This window comes from Vanacampus margaritifer, chromosome 16 (genome assembly GCF_051991255.1).
Source record: "Vanacampus margaritifer isolate UIUO_Vmar chromosome 16, RoL_Vmar_1.0, whole genome shotgun sequence".
In the NCBI taxonomy this organism is placed as follows: domain Eukaryota; kingdom Metazoa; phylum Chordata; class Actinopteri; order Syngnathiformes; family Syngnathidae; genus Vanacampus; species Vanacampus margaritifer.
In genome coordinates this window covers 1,446,749-1,469,826 of record NC_135447.1, presented here as the reverse complement: position 1 = coordinate 1,469,826, position 23,078 = coordinate 1,446,749, and the positions used below count along the sequence as shown (strand labels likewise).

The 23,078-nt window shown below is 40.4% G+C and overlaps 1 protein-coding gene across 6 annotated transcripts in view; it reads left to right on the top strand.

Annotated features, from left to right (window-relative positions):
- The window catches only part of cadm1a (cell adhesion molecule 1a), a 283,504-nt gene that overhangs the window by 202,593 nt on the left and 57,833 nt on the right, over window positions 1-23,078 (top strand). For all 6 annotated transcript variants that reach the window (XM_077546895.1, XM_077546894.1, XM_077546893.1 and 3 more), the window contains exon 3: window positions 16,524-16,670. In XM_077546895.1, the coding sequence (XP_077403021.1) occupies window positions 16,524-16,670 (147 nt within the window). The remainder of the gene's footprint in view (window positions 1-16,523; window positions 16,671-23,078) is intronic.

Here is a 23,078-nt window from a genome sequence, read left to right as displayed (position 1 = left end):
CAGTTATTTATATGTGCATGAATTAGACTTGAACAGCCAGCCGTGTCCCACGTGACCCTCCCCCATCCCGGCCACCCCTTTGGTTGATTGGACCGAGACCAGTCCTTCACGGGCCTGCTCTCGGTCATCCCAACGGCGGGTGGTCGGCGGTGACAACTAAATCGTCAACTAAGGCTGCGTTACAACTCCTACCGTAATGTTTTTTTCTCACTAGTATATACATAATACATGTATATGGAAATATATGGTATGTGATGATATATAATGTTTGATATATAACATACGGTATCAGATTTTCATGGACGTCACAAAGTGTAATTACTTTTTGCGGCCACTCTTTTTTTGGAGGGGGTTAACTGAGACAAACATGTATTTGTAGCTCAATTTTATATACAAGGTTGCTCAATGTACTTCACATACTGTAAGTAAAAGCACAACTTAGTTAGACATTTAAAAGCAAAGTAAAGAAATAAAAAATTCAAAAAGCTTATGAAATAAAGGAGATGCCAGCAAATTATTATTCTACGCAAGTATGGTGAAAAAAATGCTGTTTAAGGTGATTTTGGGGGTTCGTATTCTACTTGGGAATTGATTTTGTGGAATATTAGCATGTTATAATTAGCATGATTTTCAAGTGAGTCCTATCCAGTATTCTGTGTAAACATTTCCCGACCAACCGAAACAACTACTACGTACGTAAGTGTCAATGTTGGAACGAAACAATGCCATGAACTTACCTATTCAGAATAGATTCAACTTTACGTCAAAGCCACCACAGTATTCATTTGAAACATTTCCCTACACGCTAACTCAGAGGTCACCAACCCCTTTGCAACTGAGAGCGACTGCTTTTCTAACACTCCTGACTGATTAATGCCAAAGGCGACCTGTTTGTATGCACTTCTCGAATGACCAATTTCTTCAAATGAACTTATTTTATTATCATTAAAAATAATCAGATTGATTTATGTGAAAACACTGACAATGTAAAAAAAAAATAAAAAAATCACACGATAATTAGGAAACGGATAAATACTGCATATGCAACGCTTTTGATTGTTTACATTTTCAAATGATCGCTTCTGCAGTACTCCTAGAGAACTCATGTGGTCTTTGGGTGCTGCCACATTGGTGACCCCGTCACAAACTCATTCATTTGAAACCTCTTTCTTTCGTGGCCGTCTTTTCCTCGGAGAGATTTTCCTTTTTATTGCATCGCGCGCTCTTCTCACTGGCACTTTCCGGTATAATAAACGGTATAATAAAAAGGATTATTCATGAATTTCATGCATCCGTGTGGCATACAAATGAAAACGAGCGCAGCGAGGCTTACAGGCGAAGCGGCCGTCCCCGTTGAAATGGATTTGATACCGTTCTGTATTTTTGTGTGTAAAAACAATGCGGCGAGACATTTACTCAGTACTTACCTGTCGCTGCAGACAACTGCAGCCATGTTTGCTGATCAATAGACGTCAGAATGCCGGAAGATGGAGGACTGCGGGGGGGCGGGAGGGGGTTTACACGGCACTTTATCCATGTGTGCACAGACCTCCTTCCTGAACACAAAAACACATGCACGCTCAGACACGCATAGATGGCGCAATCAATCACATGTATGCAAAGAGTGTTCCTTTTTTACCACAGTGGTTTGGACCTTGTGAATAAAAAAGAAAAAAAGAAAAGAAAAAAAAAATATATATATATATATATATTAGGGGTGTTAGAAAAAATCGCTTCGGCAATATATCGCGATATCGATTCATTATGCGGCCGAATCGATTTTTAAACATAAATTTTTTCATGGGAATATTCAAAAAAAGCGTCTTACTTAGGGTTAGGATTTACACATTATGCATGGAAGAATGTTATCTTAATGGAACATTAAGCGTTAATATTTGATTTCAGTGCTGTTCAAACATGAATTTTCAGATAAATAAAAATACATGTTCATACAAATCTTACAGTGTACATGTACAAGTTTACTAATTAGTATTTTCTAAATTTGAGGGAGGGGGGGGTCGCAATAATCAATTTATAGATTCATATAGGGATTTATCGGTATCGAATCGTGACCTATGAATCGTGATACGAATCGAATCGCCAGGTACGAGGCAATTCACACCCCTAATATATATGCAGTGCAGCAGATTTCTAGATTTCATTGAAGAAGGAAAAACGAGTTGAATATTACTCTTCCACGAGCCAAACCATTAAAAAAAAAAACCTCCCAATCAGAATGTTCAATGAAAAGAGCCCTTTGTCTGCTATTAAAACTCCATTCAACATAAAATTATAAAAACATCTTCACGCAAGCTGAGCCTCAGTATTTTTGTTCAATGCTTTTAGGCAACAGGCTCTTCATATTCAACTGCACTTGCATGAAGTCTCATTATTTTAGTCAGGGTTGCGCTAAACTACATTTACCCCAATGATATTTAAAGACCCTGTTAAGTGAATTCAGAGTCTCGGGGTACATTTGACATGTTTGAAGATAATTGCGGAAAATGTGCTAAGACAATGAACTATATAGTACTTATTAGTTGAGATGGTTATTGAGTTACTTGGTCTTTTTTTTACTGGCTTCAAGCCTTTTAGCTCACGAGCTAGCTGGTGAATAGCGCCTCTTGGTCTCAATGGGATGTATTACAGCTAAGGTGCCCTAACTATGGCCAGTTGCAAAAAAAACATAAAGAAGCCACAAATAAAATTGTTGCTAAATTTAGAGCACATAGTTTTCTTTGCAATTGTTTGCTCTTCTATTTAAAGCCTTTGTAAAGTGAACATACAGTAGAAAATGTCTTGTAAATTTGACACAACACAGATAAGAGTGTTATAACAAGCCTGCCAAATTCGAATGATTAAAAAAATAATATCACATATCGTCATGTGGCTTGCCACGCCATGACAGGAGTTGCTAGCCTCTAGCTAGCTTGTGTGCTAACAGGTTTGTGCCTAATAAATAATAACTTAGTCAATTGCAATTGTGCCCAATAACCACTTATGTGAACAAAGGCATTCAGGTTCTTTCATACTGTAGTGCGGGGTGACGTTTCGTGACTCACTGGGCACTATTAACCACGCACAAAAAGATGTGAAAAACTGAAATGGTGAAAAAGAGTTCATGCTATTGTTCCACAACTGAGTACTACATAGCAGTTCTCAGTGTGTTGCACATGTTCAAGAATTATCTTCAAACATCTATAAGTAAATCCCTGCGTTTACTTTACAATGTCTTTAACCCTGGAGAACCCACGGGGTCAAATTTGGCCCCTATAAATTCTGCTACTCACATAACAAAGACTTTTTTTTTTTCTATTTTTTTACAAATTTAACTTCAAAAGTCCAGAGTGCCACTTCTGACCCCTGCACGGGGCCATCTAGTGGATGAATATTGCACTTACATGAGCCAGAGTGGTGGTGACGAGATGGCTAAAATGCAACAAATAAAAATATATATATATATATTGTTCAATGTAGCTGTGTATTTATTTGATTGATTAATTTCTGAAATTCTAAATAGTTTACTGACAGTTTTTGTTATTCAGATTTTTCGAAATGATACCCCTAAATCCCAAAGGGTCAAATGTCACCCTAATCCTAAATTAGGGAGTAAAGGAGGGTTAAAATTGGAAAAAAAACATATATTTTGATGTTCAGTGAACTTATAGCAGTCATTTAATGTATAATTCATAATTTTCCAAAGAAGAAAAGGGTTCTTGGGTTGTCCAGGGTTAAAGTTCGCAACTTTTGCGAAATTCCTCAGTTATCACTAGCCTGGAAGCTAATAGTTGCTGCACAGCCCCTTGCCCCCCCCCCCCTTTTTCTTTATTGCAGAGCATTACAAAGTTGCCCCATGTAAGCGAAAAGAGCATTTTTTTTTTTTGAAGCACTCAAGCGGTGTTCCCGTGTTATATTTTTCCACCCTGAGTGAGTGTGTGAAAGGATTCCCCGGTGCTAATCGATGGAGGTGTGTGAAGGAGGAAGTCAAATGGCATTTTCACTAACACGCCATGACTAAAGCGACTTCTCAAAGCTCCAGTGAAAACACACACATAATTTTTTTATTTTTTTTTTTTAAAACTGGGATGCTGCGGCTCTGCGAAATCGCTTTAGTTCGCATTGACAGCTTGTCCAATACGGTTACGTGAGCAGCAAAACCTGATTTTTGTGCGTTATCCCCCAGCAGGCCTCTGACGCTCCTCCCAATTTGCCAAAAATACACTTGTTGTATTTTTTCCCCGGGTGTCATCTCCCGCAGGACCGCTGACAGCGTCCAGGGGCACATTGTTGTTGACCGCTAATTAGCGCAAAGCCCCGCTGTTCACATCCCACCTCTGTCCTGTCACCGTTGTTTATTCGGCGCATTGCAAGCGCCTGGACGTGTTTAAAAACACAAGGTAGTGGACGCCCCGCAGCAGCCCGCCTCCGCCTGTAACCTTCAGTTGGACGCCTCGAAAAGCATTTTGTAGTTTATTAGCATATTATCGTAACCACATGCCCGCCTCCGCCGCCCACCTCCCATGAAAAGTGACATGCCGTTCGGAATATTAAAGATGGCCCGGCTCGTTTATAGAGGGCCGACGGGGGACGCTGATTTGAATCTGGTTTGTTAAGCCGTCCATTCTCATCTTTCAGCATCTCGGGATGCAATTTCAGCCCCTCCCTTCGCCATCCTCCCCCGCCTCTGAAACAGAAAGGATATTTAGAGGTGCTCGACAACGGGTGCAAGCCAATTAGGGCTCCGCATTTCAAGCCGTCAGATTCTCGGAAGGCCACCGCCACTTGAAATGGCCGCAACGTCTTTGAGAGCAAGCGTAAGCGCAAATGTGCGCTGTTGATCGTGAATGATGACATCTTCCTCTGGTCGTTATCGCTCACTCCTCCCCTCTCTGCTCGTCGAGGAGGAGTGGAAAAAGACTGGCCCCTATTAACGTCAAAGAGGCGGCTCGTTTAACAGCAGAGGCCCCAGAATTGAACCCTGTGGAACGCCATACGCTCCATTATACATGTAAATTCATATTGCATGTCCGTCCGACCACTTTCATTTTTTGATCGACATAGTATGAATTGGAATAAGAAATGTATGTAAATGTAGCGTGATCACCTGCAGCCAATGATGGCGAATGGGGTGTGTCATCACAAATCATTTGAGTCGGTCGTGTGTGTGTGTCTTGACCTCCGCCGAAACCCTGAGACTGGCTCACCGAATTCCCCGGCGTGGGATCCAACCTAGGGCAACCCAAGCACATTGCCAAAACATTCCTCTAACACCCCCTGAAAAACTGAAGTACTCCTGGAAATTCAACAATATTGTCAATGCTTACTCCAGCTTTTGAAGCTGATAGAGACATCATTCGAATTCAGAGCTTACACCTGTGGCGTTCACAGAAACCTAAGTTTAATAGTATAAACCTTCAATATATATATTTTTTAAATCAACAAACTGTGTCCCCTGCGGGTATATTTGCCTTCAACACTGAAATGCAGTTATAATAATATAAAATAGAATAACCTTGAGGGATCGACTGGTAATTATTCGTCGTCCATTCCGTTAAAAAGCCGTCGAGATTTTCAACATCCTCATTGACTCGTTGCATTGATTCGAATTCCTCCCGCGCCATTTCATAACTAACATGAATCTGCTTAAGCCATAAATTCACGAATAAAATTCTAGGACATGCGAGGCCCTCTCATGTATATTCTGATGCATTTCATCGGCCACCAAGAATTGGTCAAAACAAAACAAAATGACGTATCCGCCCTCGCGGCTTTAGAGGGAAGAACCCTGGCGCGCGCGACCACTTCTGCTGGTAGAAAGACGGTCACACGCTCCAGGCTTTAATGGGTTAAGAACCATTGGTCAAGTTAAAAATTCACACCAAGGTCTTATGAGAACACAATTCATTGAAAGTAACAACACATACTCACCCACATACAACAAAAAATAATAATAATAAAAAAATGATGACGACATGTCAAATCGGTAAAATTACCGAATGAACAATACTGAGCTCTCCAGAAAAAAAAAAGAAAGTAACAACAACCAAGCATGACCGTGTCAAATCGCATTTGATCATATTGAGATTTTCTTGCAAATGAAAAAATGTCTCAGCCCCGAATAGGCCTGGTAGAAGGAAGTGCGCAAGGTAAGGATGGATGCTACGATGCATGGCAGTCAGTGTTGCTAATGATGTAGTAAATGGAGGGTCATGTTGGAGCGGTACGAAGAGTCAAGACCACCTGAGTCGCACTTGAGTCACGTCACGCGTTGATAGCACCCGCCTCCGAGTCAAGCGTGAACGCATCCGAGAGGGTTTTACTGCGTCACCAGAAGACGGTGATCACGGAAGGAAAATGGGGGGTGGCGGGAGATGGGGCGGGAGCCCGGATAAAAAAAAGTACGGCAGAAGGAGGGGGGGGGGGCAGCTGGAGGACATTGCAGCATCTCGCTCCCGTCCCCTCTTATCATATCCCAGCGCTACGGGACGTCTCTCCTTGAAGCGCATTTTCACTTTGCGGGGCACGGACGGACGGTTCTGATGAATAAAGCAGTACGCGTTTGAGTAAGAATATAAATATGAAGAGTTTGTAGTGTCAGCCGGTGTTTCCGCCGCGCACGGAACCTTGTTGAAATATCTTGACAAACTTTTACAAGGAAATTGAAACGAGGCTGGGCCATGATTGATTGATCACTAAGAAATCATTCATCCCTTTCTGGATGATGTTAAATGATGTCCGTCTTGGGTTTTTATTCTCGGCACAAACCGTGTATAATAAACGTGCAGGCAAAGAGACGGGTGAAAAACGATGGTCAATTCGTGGACCTTTTCACGAAGGGGTGGGCTCACTTTTGTTGCGAGCGGTTTAGAAACGTATTGCTCTCTGTTGTTAATTTGAGGGGACAGTAAACTTTTATTTGCTTAAAGTTGTCCCATGTAAAGATACAATCAAATATTTACAAAAATATGAGGTGTCCCGCTTTTTTGAGATACGACAATATCTCAGTTCCGATGTGCTCGTAACGATACAAGTGGACTTGTGGGAAGCTATGTACTTTAAATTTCGGCCATAAATAAATTCTATGTAATGATCCTTTTTTGTTTCTATTTTTTAGTTTCAGGAATAAAACTTGAATAAGTTGAGTGGGTCGATGCGCTATTTGCACGGTACGGTGCCCATTACACACACACGCGCGCAATCACCAAACAAAAGGAAAACGACGATGCTAAATGGACTTTGTCAAGTAAAGACGATGTAAGGAGTCTCGTATCGGCAGCCGATTGAAGACACTTGCGACTCTAATTAGAAGCAGCATGTCCTTAACCATGCAGAAAAAGCAAGCTGCATACTGAATTTCCTCAAAAGCCGCTGCTCCGTGCCATTTCCATTGGAGCAATAGCTAAGACGAAATATTATATTGCCGGGAAGCCCCCTCGACATCGGCCATTATGCTAGCATACAATAGTCCCCCGCGGCAAATCTCTCTTTATTGATTTGTGTCCGACTTCCCCTCATAATTTAACATGGTGACAAAGTATAAGGCTGAGGTGGATTCTGTCGTCTCTGTGGGTATTATGGGATTATTTAAAACCTCGCCCAGCAGCGTTGGAGGTAAGATTTCCTCATTGAGTGGATTCTACTTAAATCAGAACTGAAATCCATTGCGGTTTTTTGTTTCCCGACTGTGGGCCTTGATGAAAGAAAATCACAAAAATTGGACAAATATGCTTTTCAATAGTTTCATACTAGACATGGGTGCTAAATCAGTGATACTTAACCTGGGTTTGACCGAACCCCAGCAGTTCAAGACACACACCCCCGTCTCAACCGTTGTGATGGTACATCATGTGATTTCTTTATTATTGTAATCCCTTCATACTAACTATCTAATAAAAAAAAAGAAAGCGAGACAAATATGTGCAATATGAATTCACATGCGTAACAGAACGTATGGCGTTCCACAGGGTTCAATTCTGGGGCCTCTGCTGTTTTCATTGTATCTGCTGCCCCTGGATTCCATCTTAAGAAAAGAGCAAAAGTGCTTTATAAATATAAAGTTGAGTCGAGTGATGGCATGATTTGCAATTTGAAGTTGAGCTAAAAGTTGAGCTATGTCTTGAATTTGAAAAATATATTTCATTTTTAACAGAAAAACGATTTTGGTGAATGCGCATAGGGAACTAACTGGTGGAGTTTAGTACCACCAACACGGTTAAGAACCGCTGTGCTAAATGAAAAGCCTTGGCGTGCCATATTGTTTTTTTTTAAGATCGAGTTCCCACGTAGTGCTCACCTGCATGTGACCAGCATCATTAATCACGTCCCGCTAATTCAATTAAAACACCAAATTATTAAATCATTGCCAATTGACGGAACAACGCCCTCCGTTGAGGAATTGCATATTTTTAAATATGATTACCACAAACTGAATATTTAATGGCGCCCCATACTGTAAATAACCACCTGAGGTTGATTCGTCCGCGTGATGCGATTACATACCAGCGTAACCTTGTTTCATCCCAGCATAATTAATTACGGCCCTCTTTCATCAAGACAATTTCATTGTAGCGTTCAAGGTAAGGAATTCTGTGACCCGTGTAATTTGTACATTTTTAGACTCATAAATAATGTTAGCTTTGTGTTATACTTTGTTTGTATGTAATCAATTTTTTTAAAAATCGGCAAAATCTCTGCCAATATTTTCTGATTTGAAATATTGGCCGATTAATCGGTCAGGCCCTAGAAAAAATATTTTGTCTGCAATTAATTTCATTATTTGTCGTGCACAATTAATAGCTGTCGACTGAAGATGACGTCACCCGTGCTCAGGTAATGAGCAATCACGGCTCAGCTGTTTTCTGGGTTTGGTCACGTGGTGTTAGCAAACTGTGCCACGATTGGTCGTTGCCTGGTTCCTGAGCATGCGTGACATCATCTTCAGTCGACGACAGGTTTCAAAATGTGTTTTTGAAGGTATTAATTGTACAAGAAAAATGATTATAGACAAAATCTTACTTATCTTCTTACTGCCGAAAAATGGCTAAATTCGTAATTTATCACTTAAAAAAACATTCATGTGCAGGTAATTAAGGTTTAATGATGGCAAGTTTTAATATTTTCTACATGGCATTAGATCATAACGTTGTTCTTTTTTGAACAATCCATAAACTGACTTCTACAATAAGAGTTCAACCCGTGTGCCCTTTTACGAGTTCATCCCGTGTTGCTTCTCTGCTGACATTTGAGTGTTTTTCCCGAAAAAGGCCAGCAGATATTTGACCCGTGGCGCTGAAGAGGGTCAAAGACGTCAGCCGCCGGCCGCCCGTGTCAAAAAGTCACAGCGTACCAAAACAAAATGAAAGTTGTCAGGCGAGGCGGTGGCAAGTTGGCGGTGGGGGAGGGGGAGAGATAATATGCTCGCCCGCGGCTCCCTGACTTAATAAGATTTTGCGACGTTGAAAAACAGCTGTACGGCGGGCGTCTCTCGCGCGCATATTCGATTAGGCCGCACAGATGGTCGCCATGACAGCGAGGAAGATACTCGTTAGGAAATTAACGCCGCTGTATTAGTAGCCTCAAACTGTTTCTGGCACGTCATCATCTTGGCTGCTTGATTTTTGACGAGGGGGCAGCGAGTTTGATTTGTACTTGAACAGCTCATGCGAAGAACTCAAGCAAAAAGTGTTGATGAAAATAACGGGGGGGGGGGGGGGACACACGCTAATCCTCGTGTCAGTCTGTCATTTTCTCATTATTTCCACTTTACTTTTGTATTTCTTGTATCGTCAAGCATCCGTTCTCACCTCGTCCTAATTGGACGAATTTCTAGACGCGTTCGCTTCCCCGCGTCGTGTCTTTACAAGCTATTAAATCCTGCGTGACATTTTAAAGGAAACGCATGGAAGATTAGGCCGCCATTTTTTTTTTTTGTCTGCGCTTTTGTGTCTCTCGCTGCTGGCCGCATTGTTGTTGTTGTTGTGCGCTGATGTCTATGGATGTGGGCCTTTTGTGCGCTACAAAGTGATGCAATTTACCTCGGGGTGGTGATGTCACACCTGGCAATATTAGTTTGGAGAATTTTAACTCAGGCCAGAGCAGCGCAGTGGGCTAGCGATTAGCATGTCTGCCTCGCTCACGCTTCTGGATTGGATTGCTGGTAAAAGTTAGCAAGATGCAATTCCTTTAGAACTTTCTTGTGTGATTTCCAGCTTAATCTATTCACGTTCCTGACTGGATAATGTCAACAAGAAGACTTGCTTATTATTATATGATTGACCTCGAGGAGCGTCTACGCCATATAAGGACAGCGTTTAGCCTCATTGGCTAGCTGGTATGGCGCAAGATAGCTTAGCACCAAGTGTTCCCACAATAGTAGTGGGAAAGGCAGTTGTTTTTTCCACCAAATTGATACAGTCTACTACCGTTTGTTACCACTGGACTGAATTTGATTTTACTATTTAATTGGTGTTTTGTTTCCTAAAAAGCCTGAGCTAAGACATGCTAGCTAGGTTAGCCAGTTTGGACCACGATCACAATCCAGCACATGAACTATTCGTCATTTTATATCAATGATAGCTCTGAAGTGTAATTGGCTTCATACGTTTTTACATGTCGCATTTTATATATATATATATATATATATATAAAGCCTAAAATTGACAAGAAATCAAATAAGAAAAAGTCATCTTTTGATTTTGTGATTTTCGTTGGCCAGTTGAAAATGGGAAGAATGAAGACTACACAGATTGGTGTGGATCGTGACGGGTTTGACGGCACTGATTTACTTGGTGGTGTTAACGTAGCCTAGCAACCGCAACTCAACCGTTCTGCTTTACAGAACAAATGAGGCGTCTCCTTTTCGAACAAGAAGAAGTGCTGCAAAGTCGGCTTAGCGAGTCGCCGGCTACATACAGATTAAACGACCGCCGATCATCACCGAGAGCCCCCTTTGAAGAACTCGGCCGCTACGAGGATCTTGACCTTTTCCCCGGCTGCCTCGAGCTGTCAGTCAGCCAAGCCGAACCGAGGGCATGTTCTGCGCTAGCTTTGTTTTTTTAAAGTTTTTTTGATGTGGGAACGTCAGACTCCCCCCCCCCCCCCCCCCCCCGATTGGAACACTGCAGATCTTCCCTGCTTCACATGCATTTGGAATGACCAGGTGAATTCCCATGTTCATCCATCCATTTATTAGCTTGCCCAATTACCCCCGAACACTCAACCGACCGCGCGGTAATGAGAAGCCTATCAAAAATGCTGTCTTTGCAAAGAGAAGTGGAGCGCAGACCTCCCGCACAGTCGTCCAATCCTAATTGGGATCAGCAGCAAAATTGCGCACGTTTATCGATACACACCTCCTCAGATGTGCCCCTCGTTCATATATTCAAATCCAGTAAACAAAAAGCAAACAAAACGTACTCACTTGAAAACACGACATTATGCCCTTTCCAAATGTTTTTGTTTCGGGTTTTTGGAGCCCTAGTATTATTAATGCGGCAAATGAATCACCTTATGTCTCAAAAGTGGTTGCAAATGTGTGTCATTTAAGTTTTATAGTACATTTCATTACTTTGAATCCGTTTGTTTTAAGTCGCGATTTTATTGATCCTGATATTTGCAGATTTTTTTTGTGTTGAGGCCATCTTGTGGCATTTTGATAGCAAGAAACGATGTTGAAGTGAGTTGAGGAGCTTCATTTAGACAAAAGCAGTGCTTTCCCACCATCTTGTGGCATCTTATGATGAGCTAAACCATTTTTGGGGGGCACACCCTTACACCCCACTACGGAGGGGTGCGCCGAGAATGGCTTTCGATAACATGGTAACGAGGATTGGCGTTAAGCAGTGGCTACTCGTTAGCCAGCCAGTAAATACAGTGGTACCTTGGCTCACAAACTTAATTGGTTCCCACAGAGAGTATGTGAGCCGAAAAGTTCGTCTTCCAAACAAGTATTTCCCATAGGAAACCATTGAAATGAGAATAATCCGTTCCCAGGTCCCCATAAAACACAATTTTCTACTAAAAAAAAGCCTTAAAACTACACAAAATATACCTCAGGCCCTCAAAGCGCTTTACATGGTGACGACTCATTCACCCACTGATGGCGCAGCACCAGGAGCAACTGGGGGGGCAGTGCCTTGCTCAAGGATAGTTCCACATGGTCACAATGGCCTGGGATTTAACCCACAACCTCAGGGTTGAAAGACAACCACTCAACTCATGAGCCATGTTGCCCCCGCACATGTATTGCATTTTCACTTGTGGAGGCAGCACTTCATCACCACGCTTCACTTGCTATTTTGTGTGTGAATCAAATGCTAGAATAGACGCCAGCTAACGAGGAAGTAAATGAATTCGATAGAAAATGGATGGATTGCAGCATGAAGTGATGCCTCCGCAAGTGAAAATGCACTCATACACACTCTGCGTTTCTCTTCTCCTAGTAAAAGTCACTTACATCTTTAAATTTCTATTTCCTCACCTTATCGTCATGGTAATGAAAGCAGTTGGCACATGGGGGCGGGGTTAATGCCAACCAATCCGATATCTTCTTAATCCCACAAACAACAGAAGGCAACTTTCCCGTAATTCCCAACTTTGTGGGGCAAAAACAAACAAAAAAAAAAACGGTCTGAATCAGTCATTTGCCGCCTCTTGCATTCCAAGAGTCGTCGTCGACGAGCAGTTTTTGAACGCCGCAACACCGTCGCCGTGCCTTGAAGAGCTCGCTCCCTGCAGTGTTTCCGCCGCTTGATCAATAAATGAGAGCGGGCATATTTCATGCAAAATCAAGGCGCAATGTATACGAGCGGGAAGCCAAAGTGCAGTTGGGGAGTTTAGTCTTCCAAGTCTTTTTTGTTTTGTGATTCTACATTTCCAGCAGAAAACAATCACTTCTCATTTGTTTACTTTGGTTTGGGGTAAACATTGGTGTGATTTGCCAAAAGCTGAAATTCAGCAGACTACATACAAATTCTGCAATAACACGAGGATGAAGCGCGCAAGGTCTTGATGTCACCGCAGCAGCTAACGAGCGCCGACCAAACAAAAGCCAATGACAACAATGCGGTGTAATATTTAATGGGGGGAGAATTTTCAAGCGGCTGCGTCGCGCCTTTGTTTATGATAATGCGCGTCGAACCTTGGCCGTTCATTCATTTTTCACAAGGCATGTGTTGACGTCTTCTTTGCAATCACGTACGTGCTGTTTGCTTTGCGTCTCCACTGACCGGCGGCCATGATGGATTTGCTAACAAATATTTGATATGCAGCATTATGTCGTTAGAAATGCGAAATGAGTTGACGTACGCGTGTAAACGAGCCTTTGAAGACATTATACAGTTGCTATTTAGGAATGCGCAACAGCTGTTTTACTCCTTTGTGTTTCCTCTTTAGTGAAATGCAGACTGTCGGGTTTAGGTCTTGGCCAGTCAGTCATCGTTTTGCTGCATAATCAAATGATCCGAGTTAGTTTTTTGTTTTTTTCTTTTCCTGTTCAGGACATTCCAAATAATTGTAGCTAATGTTTTCCATCTTGAAGGGCTGTCACTATAGAATATTTTTAGAATCAGTTTTTCCATCAATGAATCAAATTATCGTATGAATTTTTGTTTTGCATTTAAGAGTATTACAAACTGTTACGTCTAACTGGTATGAATGTGGTCTTCACAAGAAGAAGCCAAATCTGAAACGAAATGTAAAACTTTTTTGAGTTGAGACCTACTTTTTTGCTACAGATTAATGTGAAGGGTAACCAATTTGAAACACACTTCTGTAATAAAAAAAAATACATTTAACTCATTTGCTCCCAAAAACGTATAAATACGTTCTATTTTAAATATTACGTATTTTTTATAATGAATTTTGATAATGTTTTGGTTTTTTTAATGCTAGACCATACAGAAGGCTTTGATGCAGCCCCTGAACTGCAGAGAACGGTTGAAGCAGTTGTAGTTATTTAGTAAAACGGCCAGCAGGTGGCAGCAGAGTATAAGAGATCAGCCAAGGCCATGTTGCAAATAAGCTGTTTTTCCCCCCAGTTTAAAACTTTGTGAATAATGATGAAACTTTGCTATATTCTAATGCTAATTGCTGCAAAATGAAAACAGAAATAAATATACTTTTTTTGTCCTGATGAAAGAAGAGACTCAAATATTTCTTTTGGTAGGTTCCATGTTTTTATAGCAATAGAACACAATTCTTGCAAAATCAGTCAAAATCCAGTAAAACGGCCAAGCCGAGCTGCGAGCTGAAAATGGCTGCGAGTCCATGATTAATTAAAAAAAAAAAAAAGAATTGGGGGAATGGTCAAAATCAGTTTTAAAAAATAATCACTCATTAATTCACAACAAAATACAAAGATAACAATGTTTAGACGTCCCCCCACAAACGAAATAGGTGAACAAAGTGTCCAATTTTTGACATTTTTTCCACTCATAAGTGAAGTTAAACAAAGGACAAAAGGGGCAAAGTATTGTAAAACAGTCAAATAAGCTGGCTGAAGACACTCACCGTGTTCATGAGTTCATAACAAATGGATTTGATTTCAATAAATAGCTGCCAGTGTTCACATTTTCAAATGATGACTACAGCAACATTCCTGGGAAATCACAATTGTCCCATCACTGCTGAGCTATTTTAACCTAACCCTGTCCTCGACATTCAGCGCTTTTCAGCCAAAACCTGCCAGTCACGTTTCAATACTTTAATGGAAGTGCTTCTATGCTGTTGATCGGATCCAGATCGTCCCCTAGTCATGGTTTGATCTCAAACCCAAACGTCACAACAAAAGAACTGGCCTGACTCCATCTGGAGGCGAGTGGAGCTCCCCTCCGGCAATTGAGAGGAAGTGAGCAAGACTCAAATGAGTCTGCAAAAAAAAAAAAAAAAAAGAAGAATAATACCCACTTCATGAATCTATTTTCTTTTGGGCCTCTGATGCCTGAAATTGAACTGCGCAAATTGTGTTCAGCCATTCTTGCGGCATGTCGGTAATTCACGCCGCATAACCGGCATTTTTAATGACCCGAACCGTCTGAGCGCAAGGCAGTCATCAGCAATGAGAGCAGATTTCGATGTGGGAACAACCCGATTGTGCCGATAACAACACAAATATTGTCTTCAGAAAGTCACAGCCTTTCACGTTGCGTTGTCTTTCTGAGCACCTTTAAGGTGGCCGAGAGATTTTCTCAAGCCGAGCAAGTTTTCATTGAATCGGCTTTCAAATTCAGTCGGGATTTACCAAATCCGAATTTGTGCCTTGATGTATTTCCCACTATTTTGATCATGTCACATTTGACGGGCTCTATCCTCTGCCTACGTCTGTGTCGCAGTTCGTGGAGATCCGATTCATATTAAATTTGTATCCATATTTGATCGGGTCCTGAAATTCAACTCCATTTTCATTCCATCGTGGCCGTTTTTGTTCATCAATGGGATTCCAACCATTTATTGCCAAAGCTACGTATTATGGACGTCAATTGAGATGGATGGGAAAGCAAAGAATCAAGCAAACAAAAAATCTTCAAGAAATTCTGACAAACATTAAATGTCGGGGTGTCAAAGTTTGTGCATTCATTTTGAGTTATTTTAACTCTTTCACTGCCAGACGTTTTCAGAAACGGGATGTCGCCACTGCCAGCCGATTTAAGCATTTTGAGTGATCTTTCAAGGTCCACAGAAAATGTTGTGTTTGGACTATGGAAACACACATACTACCAAATGAAAGATTGGACTCTCAGCTTTCATCAGAAAAAAAAAGTTTGTTTCTACCTTATTCCGTTCTTCAGTAATCAACAATAGAAAATGGTTACTTTCACCGAAATTCTCTGTTTTGAAACAAAAAACGGAGAAAAAGAGCTTTTTGTGAAACGATGTTATTTCATGCACTCTAGTGAATTGTACACTTCTTTGCCTTGCCCGCACCCATTTCAAAAAAAAATTTAAAAAAAATTGGATGACGTCTTTAGACGTCATTGGCAGTGCTCCGTAGGTTTTTACTTGACATCTATAAACGTCAATGGCAGTGAAAGAGTTAATAATTATAATAATAATGCATCTATTTGTGGAGACTGGCGTCAAGTTGTATTTACAATGTTAAAAAATTTGCAGAATTTCACAAGTTACTGCATGTTAAAGATTAGAGAGCTCTTAATATGAAAAGAAAACTGCACGGAGCGGTCACCAATGTCTTACAATTGCAATTATGCCATCTAGTGGCAGAAAAACGAACTGAACACAAATCAATATCGCACTTTTTTTTTACAGTACCGTACATCTTTTTAATTTTAACTCAATTTGATGAATTATTATGATATTACTGTATCAATGACTAAAAGATGCAGCCATATTTTTAAGTAGTTTAACATTTTGTTCCATTATTGACACATATAACAAGCGCATGAAAACTTTTTGGTACATTTTATTGCAGACTATTGAAGTCGCGCGATTAATTACTGTACGATTAAAAGAAATGCTTATTTTTGCCATATTGAAACGCCGCCATTTTCTTCTGACGCTTGTCACAGTGGTGAGTCAGAACCTGGTGACGGACAACGTGTCGGTGGTGGAGGGCGAGATGGCCATCATCAGCTGTCGGGTGAAGGACAACGACGACTCGGTCATCCAGCTGCTCAACCCCAACAGGCAGACCATCTACTTCCGAGACGTCAGGCGTAAGTCGCACTTTGCCTTTCATCGTTTTTTTTTGTTTTTTGTTTTTTTTTTCTCTCTACTTTTGTTGGCTGGCAGACCGCTGGCAAACGTTCCTCAACTTTTCTCATCTAAAGCTGTCACCGCAGTGGCCAATTTGGATTTTTAATTACGCGACGAAAACACAATTTGCTGACTGGGTTCGGCGTGAATCAAAACAAACTTCAAGCATCTGATTAGACCCTTGTTGTGTTTGCTTGCTCAGGAGCTCACTTGTTTGCTCTCATAAACGATGCGGACAGAAAAGGGTTTAAGGATATGCGGCCCGGCCATGACACCCGCGGGAAGGAGCGCCAAACACTCTGCCGGGAAGTCTGGAATAGAATTTCAGGCCTTGCCCAGACAGTTCCCGTGAAATTTGAAGCATGAATTGTCCAAAATGTGTTAAGATGGACCAATGAGGCCATGTCACACTTTTACCTTTTCAAATAATAGTACCTGAGATCTTAATTTATTGAAGTTCTCCCAGGTAGGACTTGCCAGTAGATATTTGTCGACTGCGACCTTGTGAGTTCTTCCAGTTTTATGGCGAGTCATCAAACTTTGCCGCCCGCATGCAACGCCACGGTTGAAATTTGGCACCAATCAGGCTTTGAAAGAACCCTTGGGAGATCGTCAAAACGGCCACTTCAGCCTCGAGGTGGAACGATTAATCGACGAGTCAACAACTCGTCGATTAATTAATTAGTTCATGGATTCATTGTTTAGAAATCTTTTTTAATTCAAATTTGCCCACATGCTTGGAATTCAGGCCCTCGACATCTAATATTCTTCTACATCTGTCGTCCTCATGAAAGCGGATCAAAATCAAAATTGCTTGTGATGATCGACATTTTAACCAAATTGCTTCACGACCAAACCAGTAACTGAAACATAATTCATTAGTTTGTATAATGTCAATTTGAAACACTGTCCTTTTTTTTGAGGGGGGGGGGGATTTAAACATTTTTCAAATCCATTTAATCAGAAAAATAATCAACTCCTCAATTAATAGTAATTTCCTTTATCTTTTGAAGCTTGAAAGTTTGTTTGTGGGTTTGGTTAGGGCTGCTCGATTAGGGAAAAATTGATCATCCCGATTATTTTGGTAATAATTGAAATCACGATTATTCCAACGATTATTTTTTGGGTGCAAAACAAGAAAATGTTTAAATATAAGTTCCTTTTGGACCAAACAAAATGTATTAAATTAGTCATTTTAAAATAAAAAAAAAGGTGTAAATATATAAATTTAAACTCAAAATGAGTAATAGTATTCTTTTATTGTTGTGTACAATGATGCCAATTTTGTAATTATGGAGTGTAATAATTGTAATAGAATTTTGATGAATTGCTTGGCCCGAGGTTTAGTCATGATAGACACACCTACCAAAAGTTCATATCATTAATGACCGCCCCTTACTTGCAAAGCCTGTACTGAGGGAATTCCAGTCGCAACGCAGCAGACACGTCCACGTCCAAATTTATCAGTAATACATTTAATAATAATGCATATATTTGTGGAGACTGGGCTCAAGTTGTATTTTACAATTTTAAAAATGTGCAAAATTTCACAATTTACTTGATGTTAATGATTAGATAACTCTGAAAAATGCTATGACCAATGTCTTACAAATGCAATTATGCCATCTAGTGGCAGAAAAATTACCTCAACACAAATCAATATCACACTCGTTTTTTATCGTATGAATTTTTATGAAAGTACTAAAACTTAGCAATGACTAAAAGATGCAGCCATATTTCTATTAGTTTAACATTTTTTCCCTTTTTGCTTTTATATTAAGAGTATGAAATCTTAGAGAGAGAAAAATATTTTATTGTACCTCTTATTGTACTTTTAGAACCGATATAACATTTGCGATTAATTGTAAGTTAACTATTGAAGTTATGCGATTAGTTACGATTAAAAATCTTAATCGCCTGACACTCCGAGTATACATACATGTGTGTCGTGCATCTGGCGTGCAACACAGTGGAGGTACACATGCAGTGGTAAACAAACATGACAACGCAGCGCTTCCGGGAAGGAATTTTCACAAAATTCCAAAGGGCGCCACCAAGCCTATTGTTAGTGAAACTGCCAGTGCCATCAAGCAAAATCAAGTTTTCACCAAGATGAACGTGATTATGGCAAAGAGGATTTCCCATCCAAAGGTATTTCTCACCACATTTGCTCATACGACGGCACGTAGATGCATTTTTTTAAAAAAAAAAAAAACGTCCACTTGAGAGGAAAGGCCAACAAATGAACACAAATGCATAACGTGAACCCGGAGTGCTGCACAGGCAGCCGTTAAAGACGTTAATTAATATGCTCTCGTGTTACTTTGACTTGCATTAAGTTTGACCCACATGTCTGCAGCGGGATTAACGGCGGAATGAGGTTAATGCGATCCACCAAACAAGTTTTCGACGGCCATGTTAGTCGTAATCGGAGCGGCTCATTTCCCTGAACATTTAACAACCTGTTCTGTTTATTCGCATCCCGCCCCAATTATGGTGCCGCCGCTCTTATTAGCGCTGATCAACTCCACATGCAAAGCTTTGCTAGTCTTTGCTTCACTTTAATTGATTCCAATTTTTTTCCACCCCCACTTTGCATTTAATGCGGCAGCAATGTGAGGATCAAGAAAAGATAATCAAATGAAAACTTTGCACCCCAAATAACAACAGTATGCTTAAACCAAAACATTCATTGCCAATATAATGCAAACGTGTGAAGCAATTAGTAATTACACAGTGATAACAGTGTAATAACAAAATTACGCTTTATTTATCGTATTTTTGTGGCTTTGGCAGTCCATCAAACTTGAAACGTCGACACACAAACGTGAATATTTTCCCATCATGGGATTAAACACGACTTCCAGCAGCATCGAAACAGCCTTCCAAGCTCTTCACAAGGCGCCAAAGCAATAACAAATGCCGTTGGCTGTCATTTTATAGCCTAATAATTCTGACGGTTCAAACTGTTAAGGGCTACATTGTTCATTTCAAGCCCAACTATTGATGGTGCACTTTTCTAAGTAGAAATGTGGATGCATTTTCTCGTCAAATCATTTGTTTTCTTCATTCAGTTAGGCTTTTATAGCCTGAAGCTTTACAGTTTTTTTTTTTTTTATACACATATACACTGATTCAATTTCCCTTTTTTTTAATGTGACAACTGAGTCACATCTGACTGTATTGAAGGAAATATATTGTCCCTACCACAGAAAGCAGTGAGGGCGAGTGCCAAGAGCAATCTTAGTGGATTCAATAAATATTTCAATGTGACAATATTGAGCCAATATTTTAGTTTGACCTTTAAAACTATCACTTTTAGTAAATTATTAATTTTATTTTATTTTATTTTATTTTATTAACTTTATAATATTATTACTATTAATCTTTTTTTTGGGGGGGGAGAAAAATAAATAATGAAATAATATAATAAAAATACTATTAATCTATTACCAAAATACTTGAGCCCAATAAGCCCAGTCGGCCAACAACCAAACCTAACGTAATACCGGGAATGGTAATAACATAGTAATAATACTTGGATAACTCAAATGTATTATAAATATATTGCACCTATACTTTATTTAGCCTCAGTTGAGCGAGTTGTTTGTTTTCCCCCAATGAGTTGGAAACTGTAAGAATGTTAAGATGTCTCGTAATAACATAGTAATGGCGTGTAAGACCACGAAGCTCACACTTAAAACAAGTACAGTTCAAACCAACAGTATATAAAAAGATCAATTCATCGGCCAACTGAAATTTGGTCACATTAACTCTTTGACTGCCAGACGTTTTCAGAAAAGGGATGCCGTGGGTGCCAGCCGATTTTAAGCATTTTGACTGATCTTTCAAGGTCCACAGAAAATTATGTGTTTGGACTATGGAAACACATATAGTTCAAATGAAAGATTGGACTCTCATCTTTCATCAGAAAAAAAAGTTTGTTTCTACCTTATTCCGTTTTTCAGTAATCAACAATAGAAAATGGTTAGTTTCACCTCTGTTTTGAAAAAAAAACGTCTTTTAACGTCTTTGGCACTCCTCCATAGGATTTTACTAAACGTTATTTAACGTTTTTGGCAGTCAAAGAGATAAACAACACGTTGCAATCTAAGACCCTGGGAATAGGAATAAGATGTAATGTTGCACTTGGCGACGTGGAAAAGAGATTGCATTTTCTTAAACAAATCTGTAAAATGAGTCGTCTTCTTGATTTAATTTGGCGACCATAGCCCGAAGCTTTGTTTTTTTTTTTTTTTTTTAGCCCCGATTGAATTTCACAACCATCCACATGAGAATGGAATCCTTTTTGAATGTGTTTAAGCAAACACTCGATCCTGCGTAGCATCGAAAACATGTACAAAAGTACAAAACAGTCTTTTGCGGATGGCAAGAAACGACATTTAACAATCGGCGGGAGAAGTTGCTGGGAGCTTGGCAGTAAGAAGGTAATTAGCCCCGCCCTCGCTCGCCCTCTCTTGACAGCCCCGTAATAAAACTCTGATGCGCTCCTCTCAAAAAGTAGTGGCAGCCATTAATCACAATTGATTGCGGCCACTTAGACTCCTCTCGGCCCCAGACCCGAGCAAACGCTCGCCGACTCAAACGCGGCGGCGCTCCAGGAGAATACAAGTCGGACAGAAAAAGAAGAGGCGTATCGATCCAAATGACCCCACATATATTTTCCTGCCACTTGTCTTCACCTCCGGTCGTCTATGATTTGACCGTTACTGTCATGCACATTTCAGCCGGCGGGAAGATAACTGACCTATTTTGGGACGTGGCGACGACAGCGCCGCCACCTTTCGCTGTGATTAAGTGTGTTTGCAGGAAATGAGAGCACTCTGTCATGCGCTCCCATGCAGGCAATCAATTTCCTCTTTACAGTACAATTGTGCGGATGTGCAACGTGAGATGGTGCCGGATGCCAGGAAATGTGTTCATTTGGCTTCGGAAGTATTCGCGTGTTAGGGGTTGCCGTTTAATGCTGTACGTTTACAATGTCACTGCTTGTAGAGCTTGGAAAAGTTGTAGTAAGTTGGATGAATCATGACGGATGACTTGATGGATGTTTGATGATGATGAAGATTGGTGGGTGGTTAGATCATTGATTATATACATGGATGGTTGATCATGATGGATGGATGGATGGCTCGATAAACTGTTATGAACGTAATGGAGGGGATGACGATGGTTTGATGGCCATAATGGCTGGATGGATGGTTGGATGGATGGATTATTAGATGACCGTAATGGGTAGATGACAATGGATCGACGTTTGGATGACTTGGATGACATAAATGGAGGGATGGATAGATGGTTGGTTGACCATAATGAGGATGGATGGAAAATGGATGTTGAAGGATGGATGGTTGAATGGATTTTTAGAGGACTATAATGAACGGATGGTTGGATGACCGTAATGGATGGATGAATGGATTGTTCGATGACTGTAATGGATGGATATTTGTAATGACTGTAATTGATGGATGGATTGTTAGACTGTAATGGATGGATGGTTGGATGACCGTAATGAGGATGGATGGAAAATGGATGAGGATGGATGAATGGATTGTTAGATGATTTATAATGGATGGATGGTCGGATGATAGTAATGGATGGATGAATGGATTGTTAGATGATTTATAATGGATTGATGGTTGGATGACTGTAATTGATGGATGGGTGGATTGTCAGATGACTTGTAATGGATGGATGGATGGATGGATTTTTAGATGATTTATAATGGATGGATGGTTGGATGATGTAATGGATGGATGAATAGATTGTTAGATCACTATAATGGATGGATGGTTGGATGACGGATGGATGGATATTGTTAAATGACATAATGGATGGATAGTAGGATGACCGTAATGGATTGATGGTTGGATGATCGTAATGGATGGATGGATGGTTGGATGACCGTAATGGATGGATGAATGGATTGTTCGATGACTGTAATGGATGGATATTTGTAATGACTGTAATTGATGGATGGATTGTTAGACTATAATGGATGGATGGATGGATGACCGTAATGAGGATGGATGGAAAATGGATGAGGATGGATGGATGGATGAATGGATTGTTAGATGACTTATAATGAATGGATGGTTGGATGACGGTAATGGATGGATGGATAGATTGATTGTTAGATCACTATAATGGATTGATGGTTGGATGACTGTAATTGATGGATGGATTGTTAGATGACTTACAATGGATGGATGGTTGGATGATGGTAATGGATGGATGGGTGGATTGTCAGATGACTTGTAATGGATGGATGAATTGATTGTTGGATGACTATAATGGTTTGATGGTTGGATGATGTAATGGATGGATGAATAGATTGTTAGATCACT